The sequence below is a fragment of the Panulirus ornatus genome, chromosome 14 (genome assembly GCF_036320965.1).
Source record: "Panulirus ornatus isolate Po-2019 chromosome 14, ASM3632096v1, whole genome shotgun sequence".
NCBI lineage: Eukaryota > Metazoa > Arthropoda > Malacostraca > Decapoda > Palinuridae > Panulirus > Panulirus ornatus.
In genome coordinates, this window is record NC_092237.1 from 47,642,695 (window position 1) to 47,662,697 (window position 20,003).

Sequence of the window (20,003 nt, forward strand, 5' to 3'; positions counted from 1 at the left end):
TCTGGGGAATCATCAGGGTGAGTGTCCTGAGGACTTGAGAACATCAAAGCGAGTGTATGAGAGGCTCTGGCGCAGCAAGTTGAGTATGCTGCAGGCTTAGGGCCGTCAGGGGTGAGTGTACTGGAGCTGGATGCTTCCCATGAAGTCCCTGACGGGAAGAGTGAATGACAATCTCGGGTTTTAGTAGTGATTTGTTAAGGAAGAATGACTGGTAATGTATTTACGTGGTCCTTATACAAATACCTTTACACACAATCTCATGAATTATAAGTACAAATGCTAAACTAGTAACTATTTCCTAACTTCAGATATTGCGACTTAATCCCAGTGTAAATCCTCTGTACAAATCATACATTAGTACTGTTTGAGAGAACGTAATAGAAAATTTGATGTGTTCCCCCGTTCAGCACACGAGGAAGCCCGTGGATGAAATGGTTGCCCAGGCTAAGGAAATGAAGGCGGGAGAGACACTGCCCTTCCTCAAGCTGACGGTGAGCGAGAAGGGCGTCAACATTGCAGAGATGCCCCAGAATATAAACAAGGACTTCGAGGGCGGCTTCTACAACATTGACGTCATCAGGTAAGTTTGTAACATAATGAAGCAATCGCTTATTTGTAGGTCTTATCTAGTGTCTCTAGTGCCACAGACTGTGAACGGTGATCACTCAAGACTTACGTTCTCTTTGCCAATCTGTTTATATGTCCATCTCTAATATAAACCACATCAATATACAATCAATAACTTCCCACCTGACGATCTCCACCTGAAATATACCCTTGTCCATGTGTGTGTGTGTGTGTGTGTACACAGCTACGGCGTACAAGACCTGGTGTACACGCGAGTATTCGCCATGATCGTGGTAAAGGAAGAGGCGGCCAGCCTCAAGACCCACCATCCCTTCCAGTGTCATGCCTTTGTCTGCGACTCTCGCCACAACGCCCGCAAGCTGACCTTCGCTCTCGCCCAGGCCTTCCAGCAATTCTCCAAGGAGGTGAGGCTAACATCCCCCCCCCCCCCCCCGCTCTTCCTGCTACACCCTCATCATGTTATGACTTTATCTTATAATACGATCAACGTCAGATAACAAAACGAGATACCCTCATCATAGAACAATTAATTTCTTTATTCGTGTTTCAGCAATTTAATGTTACTGACGATCACAAATACATAAATTTCCCCAGATCATACTAGATATACGTAAACTTTCCCTGTTTCTGCCACAGACATACACAGACTCTTGCAACTCTTACAGCAAAAATTTCAGCTCGTCAACCACGTCGCCCCAGTCATCCTTTGCAGTTAACTTGACAGTGTCGTGTCGTCATCATCATTCACAACTTTCGTCTAGTACTTCCGTCTAGCATGTTTGACAATTCTCACGTACATCAGTCATGTCACATCAGACAGAGGACAAGTGGCACCACCGCCCTCTATAACCCGCTACAGGCAGGTACACCTGAGCCACTAACACTATCCTCCCTCCGCATGTTACAGACGGTACAGGCAGGTACACACCTGAGCCACTAACACTATCCTCCCTCCCCATGTTACAGACGGTACAGGCAGGTACACCTGAGCCACTAACACTATCCTCCCTCCCCATGTTACAGACGGTACAGGCTGGTACACCTGAGCCACTAACACTATCCTCCCTCCCCATGTTACAGACGGTACAGGCAGGTACACACCTGAGCCACTACCACCATCCTCCCTCCCCATGTTACAGACGGTACAGGCAGGTACACCTGAGCCACTATCACCATCCTCCCTCCCCATGTTACAGACGGTACAGGCAGGTACACACCTGAGCCACTATCACCATCCTCCCTCCCCATGTTACAGACGGTACAGGCAGGTACACACCTGAGCCACTACCACCATCCTCCCTCCCCATGTTACAGACGGTACAGGCAGGTACACACCTGAGCCACTATCACCTACCTTTCTTCCCCAACAGGTAAAAGGGAAAGCCAACAAGAAACCTAAGAAGTTCGCTATCGATCTCCGCTCGCCCGAGGAGATTGAGGTTGACCTTAAGGAAGCAGACTCCGAAGCTTAAAGGAAACTGGGAGGACAGTGAGGACGTAAAGACGAGGTAGTAAAGGAGGGCATGATAAAAAGACTTTGATAGAGACTTTAAGAAAGAAAAAAAAATCAGAGAAAAACGGAAAACGCGAGTTTATGAACGCCTTTCAAAGTGTAAAGTGACTGGTGCGTGAAGATGAAAATCATAATACAATAAAGCAAACACAGGAAAAGGAAACGAAACTGAATCAGTTTTTGCTATCTATTTAGCAACTATGTTCATACTATGGCACGTTTTGTATAGCGAAAAATCACTGTGAAATAACTTTTAAATCTTTTATATGATGTATAGCATTTTTATAATTTACCCTCCGTTCATCACGACGTCACGACCCATCAGCACGACGGTACGATCCTTGGGTACGATGGGCTGACCATATAACCTGACCCTTAAAGCCATCTCAAAGGCCAGGCCACCATCCTACTCAGGGGTCGCACCATCGCGCTCATGGGTCGTACCACCGTTTTCCGAGGTCGTGCCGCCGTGTGGAGTGAGCGCCAACAGAACGGAACGAAACCAGCTGTCAAACCGCCGCCAGCTGAGACAACCCAGAAGAGGAGGTCCACAGAGCCCTCCGCTGGCCACACGTGATAACCCCAGCAACTCAAATGATCCATCATGACCTCGTCTCATGAACAACAGTATTTCTAGTGTGGAATATGGAACCATTAGAAGTGTATTGCTGCATCTGAGAGAAAGAAAAAAATATATATATAAATCAACGAATGAAATTAGAAAACAGGAGGTAACGAGAGCTTTAACGATGCATTTCCATCCACCACGACCCAAGAATTTAGTTCCTCTTCACAGAAGATTCTCCAAGTTTCATAAAGATAAAATGTCTGTTTAACTGTTGACTGTCTGCAACTCTTTCTGCGTCTGTCTGTTTGTCTGTCCGTTGTCTCACCATCCAGCCTTCCTCTCTCTCTCTCTCCCTCATAAGTGAAAAACTACAAAAAAAGGCCTCTAGTTTTCTTTCGCGGGCCGAGGTTTTCAACCAGTTGCACACAGTGATACCGACCCTGAGGCTTCAGACACTCCAGCTGACGTGCCTCCCTCCAGCCCGTGACACCCCGCGCTCGGTCCAGTTATCTTACCCACCGTCACCTGTCGGTTATCTTGATCATGGACCCCTGGGTTCAGTTATCTTACCCAGCCTCAACTGTTGGTTATCTTGATCATGGACCCCTGGGTTCAGTTATCTTACCCAGCCTCAACTGTTGGTTATCTTGATCATGGATCCCTGGGTTCAGTTATCTTACCCAGCCTCAACTGTTGGTTATCTTGATCATGGACCCCTGGGTTCAGTTATCTTACCCAGCCTCAACTGTTGGTTATCTTGATCATGGATCCCTGGGTTCAGTTATCTTACCCAGCCTCAACTGTTGGTTATCATGATCATGGATCCCTGGGTTCAGTTATCTTACCCAGCCTCAACTGTTGGTTATCTTGATCATGGATCCCTGGGTTCAGTTATCTTACCCAGCCTCAACTGTTGGTTATCATGATCATGGACCCCTGGGTTCAGTTATCTTACCCAGCCTCAACTGTTGGTTATCTTGATCATGGATCCCTGGGTTCAGTTATCTTACCCAGCCTCAACTGTTGGTTATCTTGATCATGGACCCCTGGGTTCAGTTATCCTACCCAGCCTCAACTGTTGGTTATCTTGATCAAGCACCTCTAGGCCCAGTCAGCATCTCAGCTAATATCACCTGGTAGTTAAACTGATCACCTGTAGGCCCAGTTATCGTACCAACATCACCAGGAGGTTACCTTGACCACCCAGTTATCGTACCAACATCACTAGGAGGTTACCTTGATCACCCAGTTATCGTACCAACATCACCGGGAGGTTACGTTGATCACCCAGTTATCGTACCAACATCACCAGGAGGTTACCTTGACCACCCAGTTATCGTACCAACATCACTAGGAGGTTACCTTGATCACCCAGTTATCGTACCAACATCACTAGGAGGTTACCTTGATCACCCAGTTATCGTACCAACATCACTAGGAGGTTACCTTGACCACCCAGTTATCGTACCAACATCACCAGGAGGTTACCTTGACCACCCAGTTATCGTACCAACATCACCGGGAGGTTACCTTGACCACCCAGTTATCGTACCAACATCACCAGGAGGTTACCTTGATCACCCAGTTATCGTACCAACATCACCGGGAGGTTACGTTGATCACCCAGTTATCGTACCAACATCACTAGGAGGTTACCTTGACCACCCAGTTATCGTACCAACATCACCGGGAGGTTACCTTGACCACCCAGTTATCGTACCAACATCACTAGGAGGTTACCTTGATCACCCAGTTATCGTACCAACATCACTAGGAGGTTACCTTGATCACCCAGTTATCGTACCAACATCACTAGGAGGTTACCTTGATCACCCAGTTATCGTACCAACATCACTAGGAGGTTACCTTGACCACCCAGTTATCGTACCAACATCACCAGGAGGTTACCTTGATCACCCAGTTATCGTACCAACATCACCGGGAGGTTACGTTGATCACCCAGTTATCGTACCAACATCACTAGGAGGTTACCTTGACCACCCAGTTATCGTACCAACATCACCGGGAGGTTACCTTGACCACCCAGTTATCGTACCAACATCACCGGGAGGTTACCTTGATCACCCAGTTATCGTACCAACATCACCGGGAGGTTACCTTGACCACCCAGTTATCGTACCAACATCACCAGGAGGTTACCTTGATCACCCAGTTATCGTACCAACATCACCAGGAGGTTACCTTGATCACCCAGTTATCGTACCAACATCACCGGGAGGTTACCTTGACCACCCAGTTATCGTACCAACATCACCAGGAGGTTACCTTGATCACCCAGTTATCGTACCAACATCACCAGGAGGTTACCTTGACCACCCAGTTATCGTACCAACATCACCGGGAGGTTACCTTGATCACCCAGTTATCGTACCAACATCACCAGGAGGTTACCTTGACCACCCAGTTATCGTACCAACATCACCGGGAGGTTACCTTGACCACATCTACAGTAAAGCTGAAGATGTCAGATCTGTTCTTGCTTGTAATGTTTATGTTCTTTTCCATTACCCACTGGAATACGGTAACGTGTTTAACAATATTTGTGTACCAACGCTGTGTACACGAGAATCTATGTATGATAATAACAACTCCACACTTGTATACGTGTGTTGTTCAAGTGCAAGGCACACATGACGTATAAGTTCCTGAGTTACCTCAGGCGTTAGTGTGACGCACGCGTTTCTTCAGTAACGAAATTAACATTTTTGTGAAAAATCAAAATCTAACACAAGTGATGATCCATGCGTTGTAAGGTGGAATGTTTGAAGCCATCGTGTGTGGAGCAAATCAAAGTGGTGTGACTCAACTACAGAAAATAGATACATGAAAGTCGGTAGAGGCGAGTGAAAGTGTGAGATCTAGTATGTAACTGGTGAGGGGTATGAGTGTGAGAGACTGGCGTTAGGGGAAGATGACACGGTTATAACTCTCGAGTCTCCAACAGTACCTTTAAGTTCTCCTCCCTGGTATGGAAGACCATAAGATTAGAAGCACTTCTGTTCAACTGCTGTGGGCCAAGTGGCAAGACGACGGCCTTCAGGCGACACGCACAACTGAGCCAAGTGCGCACGACGACACGAGGAAAAAAGATGATTGGGTAAAATAGTGAATAATTCTGATGATCCAATACATAAAGTAGAAATGCAACGTCCATACCTAGCCTACAACCGGTGGACAATACCACGTTGATGACAACTGACCAGGAACGTCACCACGACACACACCGTTCTCGCCACTACGACTACTGGTGCCACTTACAACCTGACCACCATTACTGGGGCGTGAGAACACACCGGATCAACCACCACAGCCCATCCCATGGAAGGATACACACATGATCGACTGTACAATACCATCAGGAGGAAGCTGAAGTGGGTGAGCAGTGACGCCGTCACTCCCTCACTCGCCACCAATCCCCCGTGCAGGACTCTTACCACCATGGCTCCCAGTGGCTCTAGGGACGACCTACACCACCATTATCATCATCATCACCACCCGAGTTCTGCAAGGCATGCCAGGAACCAACCAAGTGGCCCAGGCACCGTGAAGAACACCATCATCACCGGTCCCAGTCACCTCCACAACATACCTATACTGACGGTGCCCACACGACATGGCTAACTACCCAGAGGACTATGACACCAGCAGCAGCAGCAGCAGCAGTGTGTGTCCGGTGGGCAAGAGGACGGCAACTGAGGCAGTCGGCTCACCAACCTTGGCCGGGACGCAGACAACAGATGGTGGCAGGTAAGTACAGAGGAACTGGGTCATTATTAGTTACTACTATTTATATATTTGCCCATGTTACTTTATATTCCAGGTGCTTAGCAGGTGAGTTATTTAAATGTTCAGACGATGTAAATGTTACAGTTTAAAATGCTAAAACTGCAGAACAAAGGAATTCGTTATTACGGCGTGGGGTTGTTTGTGTTAGCGGGTTAACGGTAAACAAGCGAGGGGGAAGGGCCCCTGGCCAGAACCCGTGCAAGTGTGTACACATAACCACACTGAGCAAGTCGGCCGGGGACGATGGCCGCCACAGAGAATATTCAGTTCCTCAGACCACATTACCTAATGAACGACCGGTGTGGACCCACCCACACACGGTAGTCCACGGCGCCAGCGGCCGCTGCTGGCGGTGTAACGGGGAGGTAATTTACCGGTAACCGTCCCAGCGGGTCCTGCTGTCACACACATTACAGCTGTCTTTATACCATAACATCATGTATAAGAAACAGGCGGCACAACATCTGCACTGTTACTCCTACCATGTAACCACGCATGAATAAGTCACTTGTCACTACACAATTTAGCGCAAGCGTTCTCTTCAAACACCTTCTACACCAGTTACACACACACACACACGTGTTAATGGCAACGTACAAACGTCCCAAGGTATCTCTCATCCTAACTCGTCACGTCTGTATGTTTGATCCTCCCTCACAACCCACACATGAACCATCTCCAAGACAGGAAGAAAAGTTTTTCGACGAACACATTCTCTTTTTGGGGAATACCTCATGTCCTCTACGTAGAGCCGGTGCGGTGTCCCCGCCTGGCCACCCGGGGTTCACTATCGCTTTTATTCACAGGTCCCACCCAGCTCAGGTCCCCGGGCATCGACCGCTCCACACCTCACCCTCTCCCGTCCAACACAACTTTTCATTCATTTGTATCATGAACACTCGCTCAATAAACACACGACGGCGCTAAGTTCTCATGTCTGTGGTCAATATATATTACCGATTCACCCAGGTTGTTGCTTCTCTGTCATGATACTTATATCTGCACGTACGACTGGTGACTCCGTCCTCCACCGTGTGAGCAGACAGTGTTGCTGCGGCGTGCACCTCACCCTCCAGTATTGTGTAAGGAGGCTGGTTGATGCGCGCTCACACTCGCTCCGGTAACTTGTGGTCCACATGAGTGACTCATAACCTCTTCCCGTGGTGACTCATCCTCCTTAAGTAAAACCCAGTATATATATATATATATATATATATATATATATATATATATATATATATATATATATATATATATATTTTTTTTTTTTTTTCTTTCTTTTTTTCTTTTAAACTATTCGCCATTTCCCGCGTTAGCGAGGTAGCGTTAAGAACAGAGGACTGGGCCTTTTTTGGAATATCCTCACCTGGCCCCCTCTGTTCCTTCTGTTGGAGAATTAGAAAAAAAAAAAAAAAAACGAGAGGGGAGGATTTCCAGCCCCCCGGTCCCTCCCCTTTTAGTCGCCTTCTACGACACGCAGGGAATACGTGGGAAGTATTCTTAATCCCCTATCCCCAGGGATAATATATATATATATATATATATATATATATATATATATATATATATATATATATATATATATATATATATATATATATATTTTTTTTTTTATACTTTGTCGCTGTCTCCCGCGTTTGCGAGGTAGCGCAAGGAAACAGACGAAAGAAATGGCCCAACCCCCCCCCCCCACATACACATGTATATACATACGTCCACACACGCAAATATACATACCTACACAGCTTTCCATGGTTTACCCCAGACGCTTCACATGCCTTGATTCAATCCACTGACAGCACGTCAACCCCGGTATACCACATCGCTCCAATTCACTCTATTCCTTGCCCTCCTTTCACCCTCCTGCATGTTCAGGCCCCGATCACACAAAATCTTTTTCACTCCATCTTTCCACCTCCAATTTGGTCTCCCTCTTCTCCTTGCTCCCTCCACCTCCGACACATATATCCTCTTGGTCAATCTTTCCTCACTCATCCTCTCCATGTGCCCAAACCACTTCAAAACACCCTCTTCTGCTCTCTCAACCACGCTCTTTTTATTTCCACACATCTCTCTTACCCTTACGTTACTCACTCGATCAAACCACCTCACACCACACATTGTCCTCAAACATCTCATTTCCAGCACATCCATCCTCCTGCGCACAACTCTATCCATAGCCCACGCCTCGCAACCATACAACATTGTTGGAACCACTATTCCTTCAAACATACCCATTTTTGCTTTCCGAGATAATGTTCTCGACTTCCACACATTCTTCATATATATATATATATATATATATATATATATATATATATATATATATATATATATATATATATATATATATATATATATATATATATATCATTACCCTCCAACAGCCAAGATTCAAACCGAGGACCTCATGCGTATTAGGCGGGAACGCTACTACTTGGCTATGATTGATTGATTTGCGCTGGTAACACCGGCAAATATATTGTGCACCCCATGCCCATCCTGTGGGCGGTGGCGCGAATATGAAAAGAGAGAGAGAGAGAGAGAGAGAGAGAGAGAGAGAGAGAGAGAGAGAGAGAGAGAGAGAGAGAGAGAGAGAGAGAGAGAGTGTATGACTTTTGTCATCTTCCAGTTCTGTAACGCTTTCCTCTTTCTAGCGACATCTTGAACAATATTATCAAGTGGTTTGTCTAGGGTGTTTGTAAATATCTCCAACAAATATGGACAGATCGCCCCGGGGCCAAGAGCCTTACATGGTTAAGACCTTTTAGTATTTTGTTCAAGTCTTGTCTAAATATTTCAGTGAGTTGCAATACCTCCTCCTCATTCTGTCTCATGGGGCTACAGTGTCTTACACTATGAAGACGCATTCGAACTTGTCATTCATTTCCTCGGACATTCTTACATCATCCTCGGTAACTCTTCCCTTTGACTCCATCAACCTGCTGATTAATTGACGGTTTACTCCTGTTGGATATATGTTCAAGTTTTAGATTATCTTCTGCCATGTCCACAGTACTCATTTCAAAGTTTCTCTGTTCACCCTTTCTCATCCTGCTATATATCTATTTCTAACTCTCGTATGTTATCTATATGCCGGTTGGCTGAGTTACATCTATATCTTCGCCATGCCACAACACGAATCTCTTTGGCTATTTCACATCTTTCAGTGAACCACTGCTTCCCACTTCTTAACCCCCCCGCCCCCTCTGTATCTGAGGCTTAAAGTAACCATGTTGTCACACTTCCATTGTAAATTTCACAGAACCTTCCACCACGGTGCCCTGCTCCTGGCTACTTAACTCCATCTCCCAGTCTATGTTACCATCAAAACTGTTGAGGTCTGTGTAGTTTCCACGACTGTATTTCCTCTTCAAGTCTGGCTTCATCTCTGCTCTTTTTACATCCTCATTCATCGTAATCAAACTGAGGCATAACAATAATTTTCTGCTCGTCGTGTCGTAAATGTTAATCTCAATTTCCACGAAAATATGTGTGAAGATAAGATGTAGTAACAATGTATCTGTCATTTTCATCCCAGTCTGTTCAGTGACATGCTGGTAAAAGAACTCTTCCTGTACACACACTTAAGAAATTGTCTCTCCATGACTCATTCTTCATGGGAATCTAAATTTCCTAAAGTCTACTTTGAAATGAAACTCCCATTTTTCAGTACTTTACGATCTTAGATAAATGCATGTTTACTTGATTCATATACTAACGTGATTTCTCCTTCGTCGTTCCCTGGAGGATCAGACGGTATATTAACACCACCGACCTGCACTTCTTTCTCTACTGTCACCCTTCCCATCATGTCCTGCTTGAACGGGCCATCTTCCAGTCTTTCCTGAAACTTAAGGTTGTGTTATTACGAGGGTCAGTCCCTCCCTCTCTTCCTTTGTCTTCTCCTTCTCTCCTTGTTGCCATGTATCCCTCGGGACAGGACAGCAGGTTTTGCCTCCACAACTGCATCAGCAGCACCGAGTGTGTACAGTCATCTCTGTGAACTACACTCGTGCATGCACGCATTCCGCCAATCCTCAGGCACCTCACCATGAGTCATACATACATTAAATAACCTTACCAACCAGTCAATAATACAGTCACCCCCTTTTTTAATAAATTCCCCCATCTTTCGAATTTTTTATGCCATCAAGTAACCCTCTCAACATCTATATACCGTCAGCACTGTTTCATTATTTGATCTATTCCAACCATGCAGCAGCTCTCCACTAGGACATACTTATTCACGTGTCTCATCCCCAACTTACTGACGTGGCCTCTAGTTAATACGTCATTACTGACATGGCCTCTAGTTAATACGTCATTACTGACATGGCCTCTAGTTAATAAGTCATTCCTGACATGGCATCTAGTTAATACGTCATTCCTGACATGGTCTCTAGTTAATACGTCATTCCTGACATGGCATCTAGTTAATACGTCATTACTGACATGGTCCCTCGTTAATACGTCATTCCTGACATGGCATCTAGTTAATACGTCATTACTGACATGGTCCCTCGTTAATACGTCATTACTGACATGGCCTCTAGTTAATACGTCGTTACTGACATGGTCCCTCGTTAATACGTCATTACTGACATGTCCTCTAGTTAATACGTCATTATTGACATGGCATCTAGTTAATACGTCATTACTGACATGGTCTCTAGTTAATACGTCATTCCTGACATGGCATCTAGTTAATACGTCATTACTGACATGGTCCCTCGTTAATACGTCATTACTGACATGGCCTCTAGTTAATACGTCGTTACTGACATAGTCCCTCGTTAATACGTCATTACTGACATGTCCTCTAGTTAATACGTCATTATTGACATGGCATCTAGTTAATACGTCATTACTGACATGGTCTCTAGTTAATACGTCATTACTGACATGTCCTCTAGTTGATACGTCATTATTGACATGGCATCTAGTTAATACGTCATTACTGACATGGTCTCTAGTTAATACGTCATTACTGACATGTCCTCTAGTTAATACGTCATTATTGACATGGCATCTAGTTAATACGTCATTACTGACATGGTCTCTAGTTAATACGTCATCATATCTCGTGAAGAACAAACTGTTCGCTATCGACGTTGTCCAGCTGATTAAAAGATCTGAGGGCTGTCATCAGGTCCCCGCCCCCTTTCCCTCCAACATGGTGGGGCATTTTGCAGCCCTCATCTTCTCACCGTATCTCAGTCTTCTTAATACTGGTATCATCTTATTCTCTTCTCTGGTCCCTCTGAATCATAACTTTAAGCTTCTTTTGGAGCGGTGACCACACCTGAGGTGCGTATTCCAATTTTGGTCTGTGTCATGAACAGTGAACTAAAGCTTTCCTTACCCATTTCCTTCACTGTGAATCCAGTATCTACCCAGAGACAGTCTGCTTATTCTACAATTAACCTGATGTGCAGCTCAGCAACAGGTTAGGCATATTATAGTCGACCCCTAGTCCTCTCACTCAAAGATTCCTGTAGGTATTTCCTGCAGCATAATAATCGCGCCGAGGCCTTCTTTCGTTGCGTCCCATCCCACTTACTTCGCATTCACTCAGACAGAATTTGAACATCCATTTATCTAAGCAACTTTCCAGTTTGTCCAGGTCCTCCTGTGAGATGATACAATCCTCGTTATTCTTTCCTTCTCTCATGACCTTGGCATTATCCAAACACATTCAGGTTAGACTCCAGTCCATCAGACAAGTCATTTACATAAACCAGGAACGGAAGTGGGACCAAGACCCGAGCCATGTGGCACACCACTGGTAATTGACCCCAGACCCTTTCCAGAACGCTCCTCTAAACTGCGTTTTCCTCTCCCTTCTACTGATGTGTGAGATGACTATTTGCATATACCATGCCTTTACTCTTAGGTGTCCACACAAACACACTCACACACACACACACACACACACACACACACACACACACACACACACACACACACACACACACACACACACACTCACACACACACACACACAAACACAGTGCAACCTATGCCAGTGACTCCGAAGGGAGGAGGAACAGCTTAGTTGGATGTGGGCCGAATGCCGCTCCCAGAATTTCAACGGTCAGCTTGGGTAACCACCACGGCGCGCCCTTGTGTGTGTGTGTGTGTGTGTGTGTGTGTGTGTGTGTGTGTGTGTGTGTGTGTGTGTGTGTGTGTGTGTGTGTGTGTGACTTTTTATGATGTATCCATCACAAATCAATGCCCCCCCCCCCCCTTCATCCCCTTCCCCCACAACCCTCCACGTAACCAAAGACGAATCCGGTGGCGTTGTGAACTCAGTATCAAGTGTATTGGTTTATTGATCAGGGTGTCGCGTGGGTGACCTAGTCCGGTTCACAGAGCGTGTCAGGTGGTAAACAGAAGGAACCACATACCAGGCCTGCATCTGGTTACGAGGCACGTCATGTGGCCCAAAGGACATTGCACCAGGCCTAGTGTAGGTCGGAGGGAGAGTCTAGTGGCCTACAGGGGGAACTACATACCACACCTGGTCCAAATCACAGGGCGCGTCTAGTGTTGGCCTAAAAGGAACCACATACCAGACCTGGTCCAGGTAACAGGGCGCATCTAGCGGCCTATAGAGGGAACCACAGATCAGACCTGGTCCAGGTAACAGGGCGCATCTAGCGGCCTATAGAGGGAACCACAGATCAGACCTGGTCCAGGTAACAGGGCGCATCTAGCGGCCTATAGAGGGGACCACAGACCAGACCTGGTCCAGGTAACAGGGCGCATCTAGCGGCCTATAGAGGGGACCACAGACCAGACCTGGTCCAGGTAACAGGGCGCATCTAGCGGCCTATAGAGGGGACCACAGACTAGACCTGGTCCAGGTAACAGGGCGCATCTAGCGGCCTATAGAGGGTACCACAGACCAGACCTGGTCCAAGTTGCAAGGCTCATCTAGCGGCCTAGAGAGGGAACCACATAGCTAACCTGGTCCAGGTAACAGGGCGCATCTAGCGGCCTATAGAGGGTACCACAGACCAGACCTGGTCCAAGTTACAAGGCTCATCTACCGGCCTATAGAGGGGACCACAGACCAGACCTGGTCCAGGTTACAAGGCTCATCTAGCGGCCTATAGAGGGAACCACATAGCTAACCTGGTCCAAGTTACAAGGCTCATCTAGCGGCCTATAGAAGGAACCACAGGCCAGACCTGGTCCAGGTCACAGGGCGCATCTAGCGGCCTATAGAGGGGTCTACATACCAGACCTGGTCCAGGTTACAGGGCGCATCTAGTGGCCTATAGAGGGTGACCTGGTCCAGGTCACAGGGCGCGTCAAGTGACCTACACATCACCACGTTACAAGTCACAATCATAAACCCCTTTACCCGAACTCAGTCATTTATGATGAATGTTTCAAAAGCACTAAACTGACTTGTCGAAGAAAGGTACAATACCTTGTGTTGATGTAGTTATCATACAAACAGCTTTTTGGACCAGACACAAACATTCAAGTTATCAGACAATATGTTGTTGAAACAGTACATACTACCGCTGTTAAGCTACAAACCCCCCATCACAGAGAGCAGCTACAGAGCCGAGGTCCGGTCCTCGCAGCCCTCACAATAGTGGAAAGTTCGAGGCTAAAATCTTCAACTGCTGACATTTCTATGTCTGTAAAGTGTTACACACACACACACACACACACACACACACACACACACACACACACACACACACACACACACACAGCTTACTGAAGTGTGTTCTCTCAAGTCATTTTATATCTTTCTTTCTCCTCCGCGGGTAGACTGTGGAACTCTTCGCGTGTCTTCCTTCCAACTTCTACGATCGATCTTTCTGAGCCAGTCAGGTCTATCATCAAATGATTAACCACCGACAGTTTTCCCTTTTCCCACCACCAGACTCGACCTTCATGTAGCCACCAGACCCTGTGACTAGTGCTCCTCTACAACAACACCATAAACAAGTCGGTATGATGACCTAAATCAGGCCAAAGGCCCGCCCATCTTACACGAAGATCGTACCGTCGTATTCAAAGGGCATACGTTGGTTGTACCGTCGTATTCAAAGGTCATACGTTGCTTGTACCGTCGTCTTCAAAGGTCATACGTTGGTTGTACCGTCGTCTTCAAAGGTCATACGTTGGTTGTACCGTCGTCTTCAAAGGTCATACGTTGGTTGTACCGTCGTCTTCAAAGGTCATACGTTGGTTGTACCGTCGTATTCAAAGGTCATACGTTGGTTGTACCGTCGTATTCAAAGGTCATACGTTGGTTGTACCGTCGTCTTCAAAGGGGTATGCATACGTTGGTTGTATCGTCGTATTCAAAGGCCAAACGTTCGTACTCGGTTGTACCGTCGTACTCAGAGATCGTGCTGAAGGCTCGTGCCATCGTGCTTGAAGGATTCATACTTCCAGTCTGCGCTTTTCTCGTCGTGCGCGGCACGGACGGTATGCCGGCAGGGGGAGGAGGGTGTGGTGGCATGTGTCACGTCCGACACACGGTCCAAACTGCTGATATGAGCATAAGACACACAGTAAGCGCTTTAGAGGATATATTTATCACATTTTCTTCCTCTTATTATGACGAGTTGCGTGGTAAGTGATACTATGCAGGTCTGTTTTCACTAATAACGTCGAAAAGAAGTTGATGAAGAAAATGCCCGAGCGTGAACACATCATCTCAGCCTCGGACGACATAAGTGTTCGGAAAATGAATTCGCCAGAAAGATATATACGTGTTGACGGTGCTTCATACAAACACCATCTGGCCGAAGTCTGAGATTCTCCCATGGAGCTGGCCGCAATGCTTCGCTGTCTCACGAGAGATCCAGAAACTCATGCACCAGTCAGCAGAGAGGCGCCGACACCGCTACGACTGTCCCACGCCGCCGCATTCCGGCCCCGGCCGCAGGACCCTGACTCCACCACGGCTCCCCGTGTCGGCGCCGTACTTACATCCTTCACCCGTCCGTCCGTCTTCTCCGATCAGTTGCATCAGGTAAAACTCGATCTCGTGACCTGTCTGGCTGCCACGTCACGAACTAAGAATCTTGCTACTGTTCACCCACATATTCCTCCTCTGACTAAACTCGAGACTCACCACCAGCTGACCTTGTCTATATTGTTACGAATTCAACACTTATTCAGGCAAGGTCGCCAGTAACATACGTTACAAATACTACTGTTCCTTGTCTTGCAAGGACGTTATAGATTTGTCAAGTTGCACAACTCAGGATAACACAATAATAGTTATGGGATTGAATTAAAGACCAGCATTACACTAAATCTACTTATAATGAAAGAATTCAAGTGTACAAAGATAGGCACATAAATCAAGCATGAAACATTACGTTAACACTGAACATTAGAGTTAACATTGAACATAAGATAACATTTGTACATGACTTAACATTCCAGATAAGATTTCAAGCCAGGAGTTCTCTTTCCTCTATGGCAGTTCTTCGATAACATTACACTGATAATTATAACGGGCTTACAGCACAACACTTGGGTAATGGGCTTATAGCACAGCAGGGCTTACAGGCTTACAACACAGCAGGACTTACAGCAGGGGTGGACCACTTACCTCGCTGGGCTAGAGAGGGCGACTCAGCGGGTGTCATGGGTATATAAGCGTTCCCTGCTAGCTATACAACCTTACATTTTGATTGGCTATGAGCTTCAGTTACATTCTGATTGGTTGGAGGAACAGTTACACAAACTGCGTAGATCACACTCCCTCTGGTAAGCCTGCAGCGACATGTCCAGTACGGGTGGCGAAATATTCCGCAGCTGATGACAACTTATTCCCCCCCCCCCCCTCCTCGAAGAAGGGTCGGGGTGCTCAAGGACAAATGACCATCTGGTTTCAAAATAAAATTAAAATTAAAGTATTACGCCTAATGCTTGGTGTGAACTGACGCTCGGAGGACGTCTCAGAGGGAGGCCTTAATCCTCGTCCTGATAAGAAATATCAATACCATATGGACACACACACGTTATATACGCGAACATGTGAGCACAAGCATACGTGTTCCGTAACACCCCCCTCCTTAAAGGAGAAAATTCCTGGAAGAGGAATTTTCTTAAGAGCGGGATAAACAATCAGCTAACACAATCTGTTAACACATAAGATGTGCTGAAAATAATGTAACGTAAAAATTGTACATAACAAGGCCCATCTATTTAATATTGACTCCGTTCCCATAACTTGTGAACATTTTGAAAGGTTTGGTAGTCAGTACACTCTGATTGGCTGAAGAACACAAATATACAGTGTTATAATACAAATAGGAAAACAAAGGTTACTTCTATGATTGCTTGAATAACACATAAACAAGGTGCTACAATACAAATAGCAAAACAAAAGTTCCCTCTTCTTGGTGGGGCTATATGTTTGGGCTCAACCTTCTCTCTGTCCTCCTGCATGGGGGACCTTTCCAGCTTTTACAACACTGGCGGCATTCACAGCTAATCTGGTTGGAGCCTGCAAAATAAAACAGTTGAAAAGTAGGGTTCCTAACTAATAAGAGAGACTGTCTCACACTGCTCATTCCCAACATCTGATATCATTCTTCAACAAATCTGTCAGAGGGGTTACGACTGTTGCAAAATTTACAATGAACATTCTATAGTACCCAACTATATACAAGCAACACTTCAGTTCTCTCACGCTTCCGCCCGGGTCCCAAGTCTTCGAGGCACTCGCAGCTACGTCGTCGACTTCGTCACACACGGCTACTGCTGGACGTAAGATGATGCAGACTGGCACCTTCAGTTCCAAGGGTGGAGGATCACGACTGAAATATGGCTTAGGCATGTTGACGGGACATAATCTCCGACCTCTGCGCTTAACAGGGGTAGAGACAAAGTAATTTGAGTCTCCTACACTCCAGATAATGGTGTAGGAACCCTTAGAAAGGACAACCAAGGGTTGACCTGACTGCTGTAGTAGAAGCAACACCTCGTCGCCCGCCTCAAACCTTTTTAAACGAGGTCGTTTGTCATACCATATTGTCCTCCGTTCCTGAGTCTCTCTTGAATGGGCGCGAGACAAATCCTCAGTCTCACCCACTGACTCTTGTACGGACTCGTAAACAGCACAGGAGGCATCACACATCTTCTCCTCACTAATTTCATCCTCAGGGAGAGTCTTCTCTCTTAAATGAGCATGAGACAAACCCTCAGTCTCAACGGAGCCTACACCAGGGGAGAGGGTATCACACAGCTTCCTCTCACTAGACTCGTTCTCAGGAACAGTCTTTAAGTCCGCCGTCTCAACGGAGGTTACACCAGGGGAGAGGGTATCACACAGCTTCCTCTCGCTGGCCTCACTCTCATGAAGAGTCTTTAGGTCCACTGTCTCAACGGAGATTACACCAGGGGAGAGGGTATCACACAGCTTCCTCTCGCTGGCCTCACTCTCATGAAGAGTCTTTAGGTCCACTGTCTCAACGGAGGCTACACCAGGGGAGAGGGTATCACACAGCTTCCTCTCACTGGCCTCACTCTCATGAAGAGTCTTTAAGTCCGCCGTCTCAACGGATGATACACCAGGGGAGAGGGTATCACACAGCTTCCTCTCGCTGGTCTCAGTCGGGGGGAGAGTCTTAACTTCCTGCGTTTCAACGGCTATGTCGTCAGGCACACGGCCTGCCGTGCCAGCTGTCATAGACCTGGCATCATCGTGGTTACAGACTAACTCTGGTACTTCTTCATCAAGCTGCACTGCCTCCGTGGACTCCACCGGGCCCGTAGGCAACACCGGCATTGGGTTCATCTTCCCACCAGCTAGGTCACTGCCTAACACAAAGTCCACACCTGAGACAGGTAACCTATCTACAACCCCTATGAGAGCATGGCCCGTGAAGAGATCTGTTTCTACCCTCACATCGACTAGTGGAGCTTCCTTGGGACCCGACAGTCCATCTAGCAAGACTCGGTCTCCAAACTCTCCTCGCGGCACCAAGCCATCCAACATCAGGGACTGCAGAGAACCAGAATCCCGTAATACGGTTACTTTTCGTCGTACACCACATCTACTAACATAGCCCTCAGACAGGAACGCATTGTAGTTCCCACAGAACGGATCCTTAACTACACTCTCGCAACCCCTCTTTTTCTTAAGAGCAGGGACAGCCTCACCTACTTTACTAAGTGGCCCTAAAGTTGAGACGAGATTCACCGGTCTACTCACGGTAGAATCTCTAAATTCCTCCTCTCGAGCCCAGCAATCCCTCACCTGGTGCCCAGCCTTGCCACAATAACAACAACTCTTAACTCTGTTGGAGTATTTCCCCTGACTAATATGAGTTACCGGCAAGGTAGCAGATTCAGGTGGGATTACATAATCATTGGTCCTCCCTCTGCTGTCGTAGCCCTTTGAATGCCTGCCCGCGTCAAGTTTACTGAACTTTGGTACGAGATTTAAGTTATCCAACTGGGACGACACTGGTCCTGATGGTGAACCGTTAAGTCTAAGTCTTTCACGTTCGAGAGCTAACCTAGCTTGTTCAGTCTTCTTCCTCTGCACTTGTAACTGTGCCACTTGTGCTTGTGCATCGATCTTAGCTATCTCTAGCTGCTTTCGCCAATAACTGAGATCAACATTAATATCACTAGGGATATGGGGAAGGATAGAGACTTTGACCGACGTTAATGATTGAACGGTATTGTCACCACTGATCAACGACATGATAAATGAATCGAGGAAAGAGATTCCGTTAAGGCAAGAAAAATCCTGGCAAGGTCGCCAATTTATATGTTACGAATTCAACACTTATTCAGGCAAGGTCGCCAGTAACATACGTTACAAATACTACTGTTCCTTGTCTTGCAAGGACGTTATAGATTTGTCAAGTTGCACAACTCAGGATAACACAATAATAAAGTTATGGGATTGAATTAAAGACCAGCATTACACTAAATCTACTTATAATGAAAGAATTCAAGTGTACAAAGATAGGCACATAAATCAAGCATGAAACATTACGTTAACACTGAACATTAGAGTTAACATTGAACATAAGATAACATTTGTACATGACTTAACATTCCAGATAAGATTTCAAGCCAGGAGTTCTCTTTCCTCTATGGCAGTTCTTCGATAACATTACACTGATAATTATAACGGGCTTACAGCACAACACTTGGGCAATGGGCTTATAGCACAGCAGGGCTTACAGGCTTACAACACAGCAGGACTTACAGCAGGGGTGGACCACTTACCTCGCTGGGCTAGAGAGGGCGACTCAGCGGGTGTCATGGGTATATAAGCGTTCCCTGCTAGCTATACAACCTTACATTTTGATTGGCTATGAGCTTCAGTTACATTCTGATTGGTTGGAGGAACAGTTACACAAACTGCGTAGATCACACTCCCTCTGGTAAGCCTGCAGCGACATGTCCAGTACGGGTGGCGAAATATTCCGCAGCTGATGACAACTTACTCCCCCCCCCCCTCCTCGAAGAAGGGTCGGGGTGCTCAAGGACAAATGACCATCTGGTTTCAAAATA

At 46.4% G+C, this 20,003-nt stretch overlaps 1 protein-coding gene across 6 annotated transcripts in view; it reads left to right on the forward strand.

Annotated features, from left to right (window-relative positions):
- The window catches only part of LOC139753380 (low density lipoprotein receptor adapter protein 1), a 136,879-nt gene that overhangs the window by 60,900 nt on the left and 55,976 nt on the right, over positions 1-20,003 (forward strand). For 2 of the 6 annotated variants that reach the window (XM_071669813.1, XM_071669808.1), the window contains exons 4-7: positions 408-580; positions 812-992; positions 1,959-4,404; positions 5,119-6,437. In XM_071669813.1, the coding sequence (XP_071525914.1) occupies positions 408-580; positions 812-992; positions 1,959-2,060 (456 nt within the window). In that variant the 3' untranslated portion in view covers positions 2,061-4,404; positions 5,119-6,437. The remainder of the gene's footprint in view (positions 1-407; positions 581-811; positions 993-1,958; positions 4,405-5,118; positions 6,438-20,003) is intronic. The other 4 variants (XM_071669812.1, XM_071669809.1, XM_071669810.1 and 1 more) reach the window with 4 other exon arrangements.